Genomic DNA, 19,014 nt, shown 5'->3' on the forward strand with positions numbered 1-19,014 from the left:
AGTGCCATGTGGATAACCAGTCCTGATTATTCATTCACTAGAAATAAATTATTTTTTCTTGATATAATCTTTTTTTTCAGTTTAATAAGTAAATAGAATAATACAAGAGTTTTAGAACTAGAAGGAACTAGAAACCCATCTAGTCCAACTTTCTCATTTTAAAAATGAGAAAATTGAAGCACAAGATGGTTGAGTGACTTGCTCAAGCTCATATAGCCACTGTTGGAGACAAGATTCCATTCTAGCCCTTCTTTCCAATCACTTGGATCTGGATCACCTTTCAAATTCTAAACTGAAATTTCTGAACAAAAAAAAAGCAATGCTGTACATTTGATGACTTCTCCTTGGTCAGCTGCTAATTTTGTACTCTCAAGGCTTAGCACAGTGCCTGGCACACAGTAAGTATTTAATGACTATCTTTTATTCATGAATTATAATCATTTCATTTCTTTTTTAAAAATTAAAAAACTATATTTTTTAAATAATCATTTCTTTTATTAAAGTTTCTTATAAACTTATATTCACAGTTCCAAACTTGACCCCTGAAAGGAGAGGAAAAAGCCAGTCTCTTCACACCATTTATAATTATTTAATTTCAAGACAATTTCAAGACCCCATCCCACCAAAGGCATGGATTTACCTTGTAACCCTGATTGATGCCATTGATGAACTGCTGAGGAGGAGGGTTCCACAGGAACTGGATAGTGGTGGAGTTCAGAGCTTCTGTTTGCACATTCTGTGGGGGAGCTGTGGGGACTGTTACAAGGCAGCCATTGCAGACAGCAAAACAAATGGTGAAAAAGAAAATAAGAAAGAGAGATGAAATAAAAACTCTGGACTACCATTCATGAAAGTCACAGCATGGAGAAAAGAGAACCATGATTTATGCTTCTGGAAGCTTACAGTGGCATTCAAGAGAAAGGTGGGTTATATTTGTTTTCTGTTGGAGTTTCCCTTAATATATAGAAGGGAAAGTGGGTGGGTCTTGTTATGTTTTGATAGGTAAACCTTTTATAGAAGCTTGATAGGGGATGGCAAGTCAATGTTGTTTTGAATTTTTTCCTCTTCATTATCCAAAACTTTAGGGCTCACTTAAGCGATTTCTTTGGTTAGACCATGGTAATTTATAAACTAAATTATTCCATGTGCTGAAAAACTAACTGTAGTATCACATATTTAGAGTTAGAAAGGATCTTAGAATTGTTTAGTTGCACCTTATTAATTTAAAGAGAAGGAAATTGAGGTTTATTTGTTCAAGGTTCCTGGATCAAACAGTCATAAATCTGGCCATGAAAAGAATATGCAAGTCCAATGTTGTCACTTTATAAAGAAATCAACTATGGACCAGCTAGATTAAGGGACTTGCCCAAGATCACAAAGACAGAAAGAAATATTTGAGACTTGAACTCAGGACTCTAAATCCAACACTCTTTCCCTTTACCCTGCTGGTAAGGTCAGACCCATATAGGTCTATTACTACCTATATTTGCATGGCTACTTTTGAATCACATTTGAAGATTTAATGATTTTGTGCATCACTAATCTAGGTTAGCCATTTCTAGATTCCTTTCTGGTTACCAGCTTTTAGACAATTTGGTCTCTCAGGAGATGAAAGTGAGAGACTTAACTTCCTAAAAAACAGCTTTCAGGGGAAAAAGAACACCAAGAACTCCCAAGGAGAAAGAAAGAGGTACTTGCCCTTTATGCACCTTCTTCTCAGGAGACTCCTGTCACATGGCATAAAAGTTGGCCAAGAATTTCTACTTAACAGTTGCCAAATCAAATTGGCTTTAAAAAATAATTTACTTAAGTAAATTTTTTCTCCTTTCTTTTTATTCTTGTCTCTGAGGTATGGTATGAGGTATACTATGCAAGTGGGCTTTTAACATATACATGTTTGTTGAAATGAGTTAAATTCCAAAGTTCTTCTCATAGAAGCCCTAGCTTGTTAGGCAGAAGAAGAGAAAGATTAATTTTCCTCCAAAATTCTCAGGTTCCTACCAGTAAGATTGTTCCTCCAGAGATTCATTGTTCCTGTGTCAGCAGTTATGTATAGTCTCTCTTAGATACAAGCGAAAAAATGTCAAGGTGTAACACTGAAGACAGTCCTTCCATCTTAGGAGAAATACTACCTTCAGCATTCTACTCCTAGAAACCCTGCCCACTCATCATTGCTACTGAATGGGCACCCACCCAAAGGTTATCTTGTAATTAGTGACCTTCTTTTGCTGAGCTACCAAAAAGAAAAAAAAAAAAGTTCAAAGTTATCATCAAATATCCAAGTTCTTTTGAAGTGCAGACAGAACTTCTGAAAGCTTTTTTCTTTGTTACAGTACTTAACCAACTGAACAAAAATAAATCATGCTAATTGATGATACCTACTAACAAACAAAAATAATTTTACCCCTACAGGTGAAAAATAACCCCCCAGAAGGGTTATCTAGAATTGTGTGACTCTCTAGAAATGAAACTGACAAATACTCTATACAGGTGAGCTATGTTTTAATGCAGCTTACATAAAAAACGATTGACATCAAAGCTGTAGACTCCAGCTGGTTCAGAATAAAGGAACACTAGGACATTTACTCCCCCTAATGATTAGCATTTAAAGTGCTGGCCTTTCACTCTGTGTCCCAAACTTCAGATCTTTTAGTAGTTTTAGAAGGTAAGAAATGTTATGCTCTTTTCTATTTTTTAAGGCTTAAAAAATCAATTTGCACTAGATAATTCTCTCACCACAATACCAAATGTGTTCTCAGTCTTAAATTCGACATAGCCTAAACCCGCTAGATGCTGTATCAATTCTTATGACAAGGGACAACATTTTTCTTTTCAAAAGCATGGAACATACTCTTGAAAAACATAATAATAATAAACCTGTGATAAAAAAAATTAAAATCTAAAGCCCAGTAATTCTATTGTTGGGAATATAGCTTAACAGTATCATCAAAAACAACAACAAAAGACTATGTGTTCAAAGATTTTCATAGTAACATTATAAGCAATTGAAAAACAATGGAACCAAACAAAATGCTGGACAATTAAATTTTGGTACATTAACATACTGAGATTCTATAAGGTCAAGGCTGATAATAAAAATAATTTTCCTATTATATAAGATTTAAATACAAAGTGTTGGAAAAGCAGAAAGTTCTTTACATATATTATCTCATCTGAGCATCATGATGCTGGTGTATATTATCTTGATTCTACAGATATGAAAATGGAAACTCATAGAGATTATGTGACAGATAGGAGACATATAAGAAAATCTAAAAATATCTTTATGAAATAATGCACATTGAAAAATAGGAGAAGTAGAAGAATGAACTATGAATTCATTATGACCATACAGCAGAAAAAGTGAAAAAGAATGAATGGACAAATAAAGCATGCTAAGGGGAGCTTAGAAAGGATGAATGAAAAACTGTTATGCTGCTTTAAAAACAGAAATTAATTTAAATGTAAATAGTCATGAACCAAGTTTAATTGAATGCACTGATGTCCACCGTTTATTTTTAAATATCTACTTTTTCAATTCTGAGCGAATATGTTTAATTTATTTAATATATGTAGGGAATTCTTGGTGTGTAAACGCCTTCTACTAGTGTCTATAAAGATTATTAATTTATAATCTGAGTTGGCTGGGGTATTGAAACGCTAAGAGTTAGAATAAATCTTAGAACTTGAATCTAGATCTACTAATTTTGACTCTCTACCCACTCTGCAACACTGCCTCATTTAACTTAAAAAAATAAAGAACCCAAAGGAATTTTAAAGGGCAAAAGTATTTTTTGACCCTTATCTCCATATCCTCTCAGTTGGGGAAAGGTTTTCATTTAACAAATGGATACTGTTCATTGAATTTAAATAGTGCTTATATAAAGTATAAATTTGCCTTTGGTGTGACTGAGTCAGAAAGAAAAGACTAACATAAAAATACCTATCTTTTCTAGATTCAAGACATGTGGACATACCATCCTTTGGATGGTGGCTATATTTACCTAACTTCTTGATGCTGCTGGCTTTGCCTTAGGGGTTACAATGTGTTCTGAAGTTCCTTACATTTCTATTGTTTAGAACTTATTTTCTTACCAGTAAATTTATGCCTTGATTTTATCTGAAGGCTATACAACTGCTTTGTTCTGAAGGCCATACAACTGCTTTGTTTAGAAGACCAAAGGAAAAACTTTCCCAGTGTCAATTTTTAACTTTCAAGGGACTTTCTAATATACATTTAAACAGGTATTTTCCAAAAGAAAAAAAGTTAACAGCTAAAAAATACATGGTCTTTTCTTTACCATAAAATTCTGCAAAATTAATCACTTGCAAATCTGATCATCATTCTTTTAATGATATAAATAGGCAAAAAAGAGACAGCAAAACACAATGGGAAGCAAAATTCAGAGATTTGGGTTCCAGTCCCAGCTCTATCAACTGGCTAGCTTTGTGATTGTAGGTAATTCATTTCCCCCCTCATTTTAAGGACCTTTAATTTTTGTCTTTGTATCTCCACCAATCAGTAAAAATAGCAAGTACTTAATAAATGTTTGTTAATTAACTGACTGATTAAAGTTAAGTTACTCTTTGCTTTAAAAAGTAAATCTTCAGACATGAATTCCAACCCATTCCCACATAGTAGCACCTTCTAAAAATTAAAATAAACTGATGTGATCTTTAAGAGCCCAGGATCACCTCGAAATTGTATTGATATCTGAATAGAATTATAATGAAAGAGTAGATATAAGTTAGATTGATAATAGGTTGTTGTTGTTGATAATAGGTTGTTATTTTCAGTTAAGTCTGAATTTTATGTCCCCATTTGGGGTTTTCTTACCAAGAGTGATTTACCATTTTTTTCCCCATCTCATAGATGAGGAAATAGGCAAAGTTAACTGACTTGTCCAGGGTCACATAGTTAATAAATTTATGAAGTCAGATTTGAACTATAGTTCCTATCCACTCTGCCACATAGCTACCCAATAATGATGATGATAACAATAGGTATACGTATACAAATGCCATATGGAAAGAAAAATTGGTTACCATATCCATAACTGAAATCTAAAGCTACATTAACAAAATGTGCCAAAAAAACCAATAATCAGAAGAATGAGCTAGCAAAATATCCATCCATGACTAGGCTAACACAACATGGGAGAAAGAAGTCATTCTATTTCCTCTTTATAAAGCAGCCCTTGAAATAGCTAAAGACAATGATCATTTATCTGTCTGCTAGCTAAATATTTGTCTCTAAGGTAAATAATCTCAGTTCTCTCAATTGTTCATCACATAAAAGTTTCTGCTCCTTCTCTAGTTGATTTCTTTTGAACACTCTAATTTGTCAATGTTTCTTTTAAAGGGTAAAGTCTAACACTAGATACAATTTTCCTAATATTGTCTGACTATCAAAGTACAATGGGACTGTGAACTTTTTTGTTGTTGTTTAACCTTGAAGCTATCCTTTTAAAAGTCTCAAAAGCTTATTTATCCACTAGGATTACCTAAAAAAAAAGTGTATTTTATGTTTGGGGGAAATGTTACACAAATTTATAGCCATTTTACATTTATATAGATGAAGGCCTGAATATTTTGGGAAAAATATTATGAAAGACTAAAATGACAGGCTTTAGATTTGAAAAAGATAGCAATACCATCTATTTCAAATATCTTTGTTGTTGAAGAAATTGAGGCCCATAAAGATTATGGGATTTTCCAAAGGCTATGCAAGCAACTGGAAATTGTTGATTGTTCAACAGTTATACCAAATGACTAATTAATATTTAACTTGTGATTTTACAAAAATGACTCTGAGGAATTTCACATGTTTAGTGACAGAAATGATTATTTCCCTTATATTAATAAGCAATTATTAAATTAGAATTAAGATTTTCCCTTCCAATTTCCTCATTCAGAAATAAGACTCTGTACGTTATTCAGCCAGTCTCTGAGGGATATTGCTGATAGATGAGATTGTCCAAATCCTCTGGGTACATGCCTCTATATCTTGGGTGAGACTCAGAATCCAGTCTAGTGAATTCTTGCTCTCAGGAAATAACCCCTGTCCTTAGAATCTTCCACTGGAATTTAGGATGACTCACTTTATAAAGGGGAAAACCAGCCAGAATAGACTGCGTAGAGATGGATTCTCATCTAGATTGCTAGAGGTGGATGAATGATCAGGTCATGTTCTTAGAAGGAAGAGCTAAAGACTTTTTCGGCCACCTTCTCATTAATGTGTCTACCCTTACCCCCATTTCCTGTTAAAAAATCAAAATTGATTTCCACTCAGGTACACTCTCTTTTCCAAAGGCTTTTTAAGCATTCAATGTTCTTGTGAGAAGTATGTCTTTGGTTTATGAAAGAAAAGTATTGACTTCATTCTATTAATTGACCAGTTATAATAAATAAATCAATTATTAGTCAGAAACTATCTATCTCAGACTTTTCATTCATCACATCAGTTTTGTATCTTCTCCTAAATCTATTAATTGTGTCTCTAAGTTCTCATTCAAGTCATTAAGTTATTGTTAAAATATATATGTATGTGTGCATATGTTCAGATATCTATATGTACTTATATATGTATATCTATATCTATTTATCTAGAATCTGAATTTCACAACAATTCTGGGAGGCAGGTGCTATTATTATCTCAGTTTTACAATTGAGGAAATTGGGACAAATAGGTTACATTGGGGTTAAGTGGCTTGCCCGGGGTCACATAGCTAGCAAATATTTTAAACTGGTTTTGAACTCAGGTCTTCCTGACTCCTGACTTCATTATTCTCTTAGAAGAAAATTAAGAGTAAAATCCTATGATAGAGACAAGATAGTGTTGAAAAATCAGGGACTTGTCTGAGCTCTCCCCCAAACCCCTCCAAACACCTTTAAATAATGTCATAAAATAATACTAGGAAGAGCACAATCCACAAAAGGATGGAGTGAAATAATTTTCCAATCAAAGACAACTTATATGAACAGGAGGAAAGGTATGCAGTGAAAGTCTGGGTGAGAATAGAGCATAGTTCAGCACAGAAGTTACCATCAGGGGCAGCATAGTGGATAAAGCACTAATCCTGGAGTCAGGAGCATCTGAGTTCAAATCCAACCTTAGACACTTAATGCTTACTAGCTGTGTGACCCTAGGCAAGTCACTTAACCCCAATTGCCTCCCAGAAAACCAACCAAACAACCACTACCACAACAAAAACAGATACCATCACTGCCCTGGTTCCAGCAAATCAGGAGCAGGTCTTCGGAGCCACTGAATCAGCAGCAGCCCACAGACAGTAAGGGGTTGAACAACTGGTCAGAAGGAGATTACAGGCATCTCTTTAGTAGCAAGATGCTGTTATTTTGCCCATATACTGGCTCACAGTATATTCTGTGCCTTTCTTTCCATTTGGCTAACTCTGCTTTTTAAGGTAGTTCTCTCTTTGACTTTTTGTAATTTCCTTTACCAACTGGCCTAGTAACGTCTGGGTCACAGTCCTGGGTGGCAGTCCCAGGGTGAGGAGTAGTACTAGTAAACCAGACCTTCTAGCCACAATGAGCAGGGACCCTCCTCACAGTTCTAGAGTTGTGTTTACTTATGAACCAGAGCACAGGCTTTCCTAAGATCATGCCACTTTGGAAGAACTGAAAACTTACAGGTCCCTAGAAGTATCTCTGAAAACAGCTATACTAAACTCCTGAAGATTGGGACAGTGTACCCTCCACCGTGGAAAGAAAGTTTTATTTAACAAAGAGTTAAAAATCAAGTAATGGGCAAGGAAAATAAACAAACAAAAGAAAAAATTTCTGACCAAAATAGTTACTGTGGTGACAAGGAAGATTAAAATAGACATTCAGAAGATAACAAAGTCAAAGCTCCTGTATCCAAAGCCTCCAAGAAAAAAAAAAGAATTGGTCTCAAGCCATGGAAGAGCTCAAAAGGGATTCTGAAACTCAAGTAAGAGAATTAGAGGAAAAATTGAGAAGAAAAACAAAAATGATGTAAGAAAATAATGAGAAATGAGTCAACAGCTTGGTAAAGGTTGATAAAGCTTGGAAAAGGTGACAGCCAAAACAAAAACAAAAAAAAAAAAAAAAAAAAAAAAAAAAAAAAAGGCCAAAGAAAATAACATCTCATAAAATAGACTAGGCCAGCTGATAAAGGAAATACAAAAAGCCAAGGAGGAGAGTACCTTAACAAAGAATTGGTCAAATGGAAAGAAAGGCACAAAAAAATCACTGAAAACAAAAACAACAACAACAATTTAAAAAATAGAATTAGAAAATGAAAAAGGAAGTGCAAAAGTTCACTGAAGAAAATAATTCCTTAAAAATTAGAATGGAGAAAATGTAAGCTAATGACTTTATGAGAAATCAAGAAACAATAAAACAAAACCAAAAGAACGAAATAGAAGGCAATGTTAAATAACTCACTGGAAAAACAAAGTCACCTAGAAAAATAGATCCAGGAGAGATAATTTAAAAATCACTGGACTAGCTGAAGGCTGTGATAAAAAAGACCCTATTCATTATCTTTGAAATTGTCAAGGAAAACTGCCTTAAAATTCTAGAATCAGAGGCTAAAATAGAAATGGAAAGAATCCAATGATTACCTCCTGAAAGACATCCAAAAATGAAAACTCCCAGGAATATTATAGTCAAATTCCAGAGCTCTCAGGTCAAGAAAAAAACATTGCAAACAGCCAAAAAGAAACAATTAAAATATCATAGATTCACAGTCAGGATAACATAAGATTAGCATCTTCTACATTAAAGGATTAGAGGGCTTGAAATATGATATTCTGGAGGGCAAATGAGATTGGATTACAATAAATTATCTTTTATCTTGAAAAACTGAGTATAATTCTTCAGGGGACAAAAGTGGCATTCAATGAAGGTTTTCAGGTATTCTTGATGAAAAGACCAAAGTTGAATAGAAAATTAGACTTTCAAATACAAGACTCAACGGAAGCATAAAGAGGTAAACAGGAAAGGGAAATGATAAGGGATTATGGTTAAAAGATATTGTTAAACTATTTACATTCCTACATGGCAAGATTATACCTGTAATTCATAAGAAGTCTCTCATTTTTTTTTATTATAGCTTTTTATTTACAAGATATATGCATGGGTAATTTTTCAACATTGACAATTGCAAAACCTTTTGTTCCAATTTTTCCCCTCCTTCTCTCCCCCCTGCCCATGGCAGGTAGACCAATACATGTTAAATATGTTAAAGTATATGTTAAATACAATATATGTATACATGTCCATACAGTTATTTTGCTGCACAAGAAGAATTGGGAAGTCTTTCATTGTTAGGGCAGTTAGAAGGAATACATGTAGATAAAGGGCACAGGTATGAGTTAAATGGGAAGGAACAATATCTAAAAAATTAAATTAAGTAGTGAGAGAGGTATGGACTGGGAAAAAGGGAAAGGGAGAGGTAGAATGGGGTAAATTATCTCATATAAAAGAGGCAAGAAAAAGCTTTTACAGTGGAGGGGAAGAGGAGGGAAGTAAAGAGGAGTTAGTGAACCTTGTTCTCATCAGAATTGTCTCAGAGATGAAATAACAGACATACTCAATATGGGTAGAGAAATCTATCTTACTGTATAGGAAAGTATGAGAGGAACATGTGCAAAAATGCTTTTGTAACTGGAAACTCAGTGGATGATCACCAGTTAGAGAATGGCCGAATAAGTTATGGTATATGAATGTTATGGAATATAATTGTTTTATAAGATGATCAACAGGATGATTTCAGAAAGGCCTGGAAAGACTTACATGAACTGATGCTAAGTGAAGTAACCAAGAGAACACTGCATAAAGCAACAACAAAATTATGCGAAGATCAATTCAGATGTACTTGGTTCTTTTCAACAATGAAGTGATTCAGGCCAATTCCAATAGACTTGTGATGGAGAGAGCCATCTGCCTCCAGAAAAAAGGCTGAATGTGGATCATAACATAGTACCTTCATTTTTTTTTGTTGTTTGCTTGTTTTTTTTTTCATTTTGATCTGATTTTTCTTGTGCAGCATGATAAATGTGGAAATATGTATAGAAGAAGTGCACATATTTAACATATATTGGATTACTTGCTGTCTAAGGGAAGAGATGGGGAAAGGGAGGGAGAAAAATTTGGAACACAAGGTTTTGCAAGGGTAAGTGTTGAAAAGTATCTTTGCATATTTTTGAAAATAAAAAGCTATTATTTTAAAAAAAGAAAAGCTGGGAAGGGAATTAGTGGAGGGATGTGTTTGTATATGTATGTGTTTGTGATAAACAGGAGTATAAATTGAGAAAGGGGGTAATCAGGAGCAAAACAGTTTTGACGAGGAACAGGGTAGAAGGAGAGAGAGAGAGCACTGAATAAATTGGGGGGAAGATAACAGTAATAGTAATAGTGAAAAATTTTTTATTGAGAACTGAATAAAATGTATAAAAATGTCATCCCTAATTGATAATTGATCAAAAGATATGAAGGATTTTTTTAATGAAAAATTGCTCTCTCTATTGATTGGACAAATGCAAATTTAAACAATTCTGAAAGACTACCTCATACCTTTTAGTTTGAACAATAGGATAAAAGAGGAGTATTACAAATAGAGGATATGAGTGTAGGTGGAATTGTGAACTTATTCAACCAAGGTACAGAGCAATTTGGAATTGTGGCCAAAGGGCTATAAAACCATGCATACTATCTGACCTACAAATATCACAACTAGATTGTATCCCAAAAGAAATTAAAAACAAAAAAGGACCCATTTGTACAAAAATATTTAGAGCAGCTCTTTTGTAGGGGCAAAGAATTAAAAATTAAGGGAATACCCATTGCAGAATGGCTGAACAAATAGTGTTGTGTCATAAGAAATGATGAGTAGTATCCTTTCAGAAATACCTAGAAAGATTTCCATGAGCAAATGCAAAGTGAAATGTACTGTGTATAAAGTAGTGGTAATATTGTAAGATGATCAGTTGTGAATGACTTAGTTATACTCAGCAATACAATGATCCAAGATAACTCTGAAGGACTTATATGAAAAATGCTATCAGTTTTCAGAAAAAGAATTGATGGTTTCTGAATACAGATTGGAGCACACTTTTTGTTTTTTACTTTATTTTTCTTTTTTGCTTATAGTTTCTTTCATAACTTGACTAATGTGGAAAAGTGATGGTGATGGTATGGAAAGAGTGAAAGGAAGAGAATTTGGAATTCAGTGCTTTAAAATTGAATGTTAAAATTGTTTTTATATATAAGTGGGAGGTAAATACTAAATAAAAATTTAAAAAAGAATAATATCCTAGGACATTCTATGATAATATTAATCTTTTCAACATTCTTTTGAATGCAAATCTTTTACCAGTTATAAAATTCACCTGCAAAATTTACCTGTGCTATCACCTTGCCCACATTTCTCCATCTTATCCACAAAGCATTTCATAAGAGACTTTGTCAAATACTGTGCTAAAATATAACATTTGTTTAATGGAATTCCCCGATCCATAAATTTAGTAAAGGAAATGAGGTTAGTTTGGAATGACATTTTTACTGAACCTATAACAGTTCCTAATTTTCCCTACTATTATGGTTCATGAATCAGCTGTTTGATTTATGTGACTATTTGACCTCTAGTTTATTTTTCTGTAGTTTCTACAAATCAATCCTTTTTTTCTTTATGAAAACTGGGATATTTACCTATCTTTAGTTCTATGATATTCTTCCATTCTTCTTGATTTCTCAGAAATTATCCACAATGGATTCACAATCATTTCTTATGCTGTTTACATGTCCTAAGATATAACTTTAGTAGGCTGAGAGACAAGCTCACTTAAAATTGTTCAGTACTCTCTTACTGTCTTTTCTACTGTCTTGGGTTTCAAGCACTTCTTTTAAAAAAGTTTATTTTTCTTTTTTATGATTTGGAAACAAATCTCATTGATTTGGCAAAAAAAAGTAAAATAGAATCAAGTGTTTTTCCTCTTACACATGTCAGCTTTATATCAACTATTCTAAGAACTTATATAGCCAGCCTTCAAAAATCGATAAATAATGAGAGGTACTTGATTATAAAGATTGAGGAATGAATAAGCATTAGGCATTGAAAATGTGTGATTTTTTTTTCAAAGAAAGTTCACACAGAAATGGAGGAAGATAGGATAGTAACTCAATAAGGTAGAAAAGTGGAGAGAGTATTATTTTAATAGTGAGGAAACCAAAGCATGTTTCAGATAGATGGAAATTATCCAGTGAAAAGGGTGAAATTGAACTCATATGAGTAAAGGAATGAATAATGTCTAAGGTTCTTGAAAACCAAGTTGTGGATATACTCAAAGATTTTATCTAGGACCGTTCTCTGTTTTCTTTCTAGACTCTCTAGCTTGGTGACCTCATTTGTTACTATGTGCTTAATTATCAACTCTATGCAGATGGCTCCCAGGTCTATATATGCAGCTCAATCTCTCTCTACAGCACCATCACCAATTCTCTATTAGGCTTTTTGAACTGAATATCCTCTAGGTACTTCAAATCAACAAGTCCAAAACTGAACTCATTTTCTTCCCCCAATATATTCCCTCTTTGAAAATTCCCTATTTCTGCTGAGGGTATCTTTACCTTTCTGGTCAAGCCACAGTTCAAAACCTCAATGTTCATGTGAGTAACTTTTCATTCTGACTCATCCTACATATTAAAACAATTGTCAGATATTGTCATTCCTATTGCTACACCTCTTGACTATGTCTATTCTCAATAACACAGCTACTACCTGTTAGTATCCTAATGTTAACTCAATGGAATTGATACAATGCTTATTGGTTCACACATTGGAGCAAATCCTTACAAGGTATTAAGTCACTAGTATTGATAGAAACAATGCTTAAGTTAACACCTTTGAGAATTCACACATTAGCTCACACATTAGTTACAAAGGTGATAACGCAATAGAATTGATAGAAACAATGTTTATGTTAACACCTTTGAGAGTTCACACATTGGCTCACATATTGGAGTTCACAAGTACCAGAGATTCACAAAGTTAACTTTGTAACTTTGTGAATTCACACCTCCCACAATCCCACTCTCTCAGAGGAGGAGTCAACCTTTAGGTTCACACCTTTAAGAGATCATATATAAGAAGCTGATAGAGGCTCAGTCAGAAATTCAGTTGAAAAGATTGAGAGGGGAGCACTCTGGGAGATTGAGAGCCAGGAGTGAGTGGAGGTGTCAGTTAAGAAGATTCAGAGGGAGCTAGAGGCGACAAAGGACAAGCTGCAAGAACCCTTGAAACCAAGGAAGAAGATAGGTCTCTAAGGAAAACTAACTGGGCTATTTTGGAAGCGACGATAATAAAAGAACTCCTGTCTGCATTTGAAATGATTATTACACGGAACCGAAACTAAGGCTACCTCCAGAAAACCTCCCCAAGAAACCTGCTCCCAGAGAACCATCATATATTATACAAAAGAAGAACACCACAATTACCCTTGTTTAAGCTCTTCTCATGTATTACTGGGATTGCTGTGGTATCTTCTAATTGTTCTCCTCATCTCTGTTCTTTCTCTATTCCAATCTAACTTCTACATAGTGATCAAAATACTTTCCCTAAGGCACAGATTTTATGGTGACAATCTCTTAATCAACATACTTCAGTAGCTTCCTCTTATTTCTAAAATCAAATATATAAATCATTGTTTTTGACATTTAAAGCTTTTTGCAATTTAGCCCAATCCCATTTTTTCAAACTTTTTAATATATTACTCTCCTCATGCACTCTACATCCAACTATAACTGGCCTTTTTTTCTTTAAAATTTTCTTTTTTAAAAATATTAGCAAGCATTTTATGTGCTTTTTTGTATCTTTCCCCTCAAATTAGTAAAACAAAACAAAACTCAATCCCAAACCCCCAAAATGAAGCCCTCAAACTGTGGGCTAGGGAAATAATTCCCCTATTAGTCACAAATGAAAATGTATCTCTTTTACTTTTTTAACTGTAAATAGTCTTTTTCATTCTTTTGGACGCACGGCTTATCACTGCACTGATTAGAGTTCTAACATTGTTGAGAGTTGTTTTTCGTTATCATAGTATACATTTTTTTCCCCTAGCTCTGCTCATTGCTCTGGATCAGTTGACATAGGAATTCCCAATTTTCTTCAAAATGATCCACTTCATCATTTCTTGGGACACAATAATATTCCATTATATCCATTGCCCATTAGGACACTTCTTTAATTGTCAAATTGACAATGCTATGCAAAGAGCTACTATAAAATAGAATCTTTTTTTCTTTGATTTCCTTGAGGTATAGCCCTAAAAGTGGTGTATCTGGGTTCAAGATTATGGATGGTTTGGTAATTTGGGGGATATAGTTTCAAAATACTTTCCAAAATGGCTGGACCAATTTACAGCTTGATCAAGAGTACACTAGTGTACATTGTTATGTACACTGTTAGCTGGCCTTGTTATTCCTCATACATGATATCCTCTGTTTTTGTACTAGCCACGCCCTCTGCCTGAAATGTACCCCCTCCTTACCTAAGAGATCTCTTGGAATCCTCAGTTTATTTCAAAACTCAGTTCTTATCTTCTGCACGAGACCTTTCCTGATTCTCCACACTGCTAGTGCTTCTCTTTTAAAGGTTACCTCATATGTTCTGAATTTACCTATATATCATCATGTTATTTCCTCAGTTAGAATTTTTGCTTTTTGAGGGCATAAATTGTGTCAACTTTGGTCTTTGTATATCCAGTCACCAGCACAATTATGTGGCACATTGTTGCCCTTCACTAAGTGATTGTTGACTTACTGAATGGAGAATATAGGGAATATGGGATAAATGGCACACAGTTTAGGGCTTTCCTAGAGGTTCAGCTAAAGTTCTGTCTTCTGCAAGAAGCTTTTCCCAGTTCCATTTTAATAATACTGCCTTTCCTCTCTTATTATATCAGATTTTCCTATATATTTTATTTGCACATAGCTGTTTCCATACTGTTTTCTCCATTAGGTTATGAGATTCTTGAGGGCAGGAATTGTTTTTTACCTTTCTTTGTATCTCCAGGATTTAACAGTGTTTGGTACATGGAAGGCACTTAGGAAATAATTGTTGACTCATTTTGGAGCCAGAATCTTGGCTTTGCTATTTATTATTATCTTTGTTACTTTAAAGGAATCATTATACCTTTTGGGACTCTGTCTTCTAAAACAAAAAATCAGATGATTAGACACAATATTTTCTAACAATTATTTTAGATCGTTAAAAACTAGAATATTGCCTTATCTATAGCCTATTTCCTTTTCCTTGGAAAGGAGGTAGGGGTTACTTATCAAGAGGAGCTGGATCTGTGCTTTTTTACTGGTATTAGAATTCCTACTGAGGAGATTCCCTTTACCAATGAAGACTACCAAGTACTTTTTAAGAGAGTTATCTGGGGATACTGAGAAATTAAGTGACTTGCTCAGATAGCCAATGTGTGTTAGAGGTAAAGCTTGAGCTCAGGTGTTCCTCAATTTATGGCAAGTTTACTATCCAGTTCTTCCCCAACTTTCTATACCACTATAAGGGTTATACTTCAAAGAAATCAAAGAAAGAAGAAAAGGAGCTATGTTGATAAGATTAAATAATATCACCTCACAGATGAATGGAAAGTTCTATCTATTGTAAAGTTAGTCACATAATCAAGAGGAGTAAGTTGATCTCCACTATCAGAAATAATCTTTCCTTTCTCCAATCTCATAATGTTCTCTGGACTTATGTTGCTGATGAATTTTATTAAGCATTATATTAATTTCACATTTAGATATGAATATGTACATGTAAACATATGTACCTATTTGGTCTAAAAATATTCTTTAGTTTCTAACACAGGCTGTGAATTCCCTTTCCTTCATTCTTCTGAAGGATGATTTTGGGTATAGAGGATGTTCTGAGGAGCAATCATCAAAACATGATGATTTTTCTGTATTGCTAACACCTGTGGCCTATGCAATCTGACAGATACATATACTAATGCATACACTTTTCAAAATTGGAGAAAATTGAGCTCATTATTTAGAAGAATTCTAAATAGCACATCATTAGGTATCCATATAAACTACAATTTGTGCATAGTATCCAATATCTAAATTCATTAGAGTACTTTTGACTACATCAGACAATATTAAGATTAGACATCTTTTACAAGCAAGCTACAATATTTGTTATAATTAATTCACATAAAAATAAATAATTCAGATAAAAAATATGAAACATCTGCTTTCCTGTGTGCTTTATAAAACAAGTCTCTGTGTTTTTTGTCTGAGATGTGCCAGATACCAGGGGAGGGAGATCCTTTAGACAGTTTTCATGAGATGGGAGGGCACCCAGGTGCAAGACAAGTAAGAACAAGAACATTTTTTCACCCATTAGCACCTCATTAACCCCGTGCTAACAGAACTTGGATAGGTTAGTGAAGTGATAATGGAAGAGAGACATAGTTTAGTCAATCCATTCTATTGTTTTTCAAGGGTGTTTGAAATATCCTCTTCCAAAACTGGGACAGCATCATGGGGAAAGGATTTTTGAAAGAGCAGTAAGTATCCTCTTATCACAAAGTTTGTGTCCCTCTCTCCTCACCCAGTATTTTCTTTCCTCCTTGTCTCCCATAGCTCTTTATAAACACATTGTTGGATTGAATCTGTGGATTTATTGTTATAATGAACGCATGTGTGGAAACTTCATCTATTTAGTGCCTGCTTTCTGCCTTAGCTAGCTAGTTAGCTAGTATTTTTTAATAGCAGGTTTAAAGTGTTTAAAGCCTTGTCCCCATGGTTTCTCATTTGATGCTCACAACAAAAACCTAAAGTTTTTATGTGAGATAGATATTATTTTCCCCATTTTACAGATGAGGAAACTGAGGCTATGAAACTAAATTCAGGGTCATATAGCTAGTAAGTATCTGCAGCTGTACTGGAACTCAGGTCTTCCTCATTCCAAGTGAAACTCTCTATCTACTGTTCTAGGAGTACTGAACCTTTCAGAGTCAGCATGTGCCTGAGGTAGGACCTGAACTCAGCTCATCTGGACACCATGGCGGCATCCACCCATTAGGCCAAATGGCTTCTCCTTTATGTATTGCATTCCTGAAATTAAGCATCCTTTCATTAAGCCTTAGTATGGAATATAAAGAGAACATGGATGGACTCTCCTTCATTTTTCCACTTTATCACCGAGCAGGATGGCAAGCCCGCTTCAGGGGCCAGTATGATTTCTGCTCAGTTTGGCAGGCTCCCACCTGCCCCTTAGCTCATCCTGTAAGCCTGGTGCATATCACTTTTTATCTGCCACGCCAGGTTCACCGCCTTGATGTAGGTCCGGCATACTGCCTCCAGTTACCTAAGATGCTCAGCAGCCTTCCATCTGATCCTGCTGTGTCACTTTCATGTCCTAACTTTCTTTCCCAGGGTGCTTTGCAGCTATTGTTTCTACTCTTCCAACTGGGGTTGGAGTGGGAGGGGGTCAACAACGAGCAGGTCCGGCTCCAATTCTAGAATCCAATGGAAGTTTCAGTGCATGGATTTTTATCAAGTAAACAAGAGGTACCTCTGTGCAGAAACACAAGGAGGAAGTGTGGTCCCTGGGGAAAACTCCGATGGGCAGCCGGAGGGGAGCGGTGAAGCCAGGGGGACGAGGGGGACAATTGCATCCTGTCGGGAGGAGAGTTAGGGAGTGTGGCCCCTCTCCGGGGAAAAGGTGGCCCCGGGAGATGTTGACAATGGATCTGGGACTTTTGGGGTGGGAGCAAGCCCTCTCCAGATGCTGCTGACCCAGGGCAGAGCTGTGGCCAACCCGAGCTAGCACAGCTCTGTCTGCATGTGTAGAGTCCTGCGCTTGAATCTTCTTAAAGTTTGAACAGTAAGGTAGTGGGGAGAAATGGTAAAGGGAAAAGACAGAGCATTTGTTTGAACATAGGAATTAAGTTTGGAGAGACCGCCAAAAAGCATCAGAAACTGAAGCGGCATAAATAAGAGATGGGAGAGGCAAGGAGTCAGAGGACCTTAGTTCTAATTGTGCTTCCTGGGAGAATTTAGGTAAATCATTAACTTCTCTAGTCCTCAATTCCTCATCTGTTATGTAAGGAGGTTGGACGAGATGGCTTCTGTCTAGTTCTAGGAGGGGTAGTATTCCTATTGGATGGATTCTCACGGGCCCATTTATACCTGCACACAACGGAACTCCTCAAAGGTCATTTTTGTCTGGGAGACAAATGACAACCAGAGTACAAGGTTCAATCCTACAGCAAGTCTGTGGTTTCTAGGAGGGCGGAAGCAGGATTGTGTGTGTGTGTGTGTGGGGGGGGGGGGGGGCAGCAGTGCTGACTACAACCTACGCTGGCTCTTTCCCATAGTGCACTTGTGTTCATCCCATTAAGCGGAATCTTGTGCCTAGACTGGAGTAAGGAGCTCTGATTTGCAATGGAAGCCTGTGACGACATGTGGCTTTTCCATTTCTCTAGTCATTTTCAAGTTTAGTACTTTTCAAGGCGCTTGAATTAAATTAAGCAAACCCTTGACAAATGTCTTAAGCGAGACGTTTATGCTAGGTAACAAGGGATACAAAGATAGATACAAGCCCAGGCTCTGCTCTCAAAGCGTTTACAATTTATGATGGGTGAAAGGCATGGACACAAATAACTATGATACAGAAAACATCTAAGGACCAGATAATGTGTTTTTCATAAAAAGTTTTTCATAAAAAACTGAAGAGGAGATTCTGAATATGATTTAGGATCAGGGCAGCTTCTGAGTTGTTTTAAAAGAATCTCCATACATGGTGAAGGACCTTCCAAGCATGGGGACAATGTGAGCAAAGACACAGTGACTGGAAAAGGTCATTCTTTCTGGTACAACAAGTAAAATCTATCTCCCAGAATTCCTATTTGACTCCAACAGTGTTTAACTTTCAATTTGTGGATAGGAGTCTATGATATATTCTGCACTTCAAAGGATGCCTTTTGGGGTATGGTAAAAAGATCATCT

The 19,014-nt window shown here is 35.3% G+C and overlaps 1 protein-coding gene and 1 long non-coding RNA gene across 6 annotated transcripts in view; one reads left to right on the forward strand and one right to left on the reverse strand.

Moving 5' to 3' along the window:
• SDK1 (sidekick cell adhesion molecule 1) overlaps positions 1-19,014 on the reverse strand; it is a 1,196,729-nt gene that overhangs the window by 249,692 nt on the left and 928,023 nt on the right. For all 4 annotated transcript variants that reach the window (XM_031949904.1, XM_031949968.1, XM_031949836.1 and 1 more), the window contains one exon: positions 641-756. In XM_031949904.1, coding sequence (XP_031805764.1) covers positions 641-756 — 116 coding nt within the window. The remainder of the gene's footprint in view (positions 1-640; positions 757-19,014) is intronic.
• On the forward strand, positions 185-16,736 carry LOC116421299. Of its 2 annotated transcripts, none has more exons than XR_004231621.1 (4): positions 185-398; positions 528-922; positions 2,413-2,490; positions 16,504-16,736. It is a non-coding gene; the product is annotated as an uncharacterized LOC116421299 (long non-coding RNA). The 2 variants fall into 2 exon arrangements; XR_004231626.1 differs by lacking the exon at positions 16,504-16,736 and adding an exon at positions 3,957-4,880.

The sequence above is a fragment of the Sarcophilus harrisii genome, chromosome 1 (assembly GCF_902635505.1).
Source record: "Sarcophilus harrisii chromosome 1, mSarHar1.11, whole genome shotgun sequence".
In the NCBI taxonomy this organism is placed as follows: domain Eukaryota; kingdom Metazoa; phylum Chordata; class Mammalia; order Dasyuromorphia; family Dasyuridae; genus Sarcophilus; species Sarcophilus harrisii.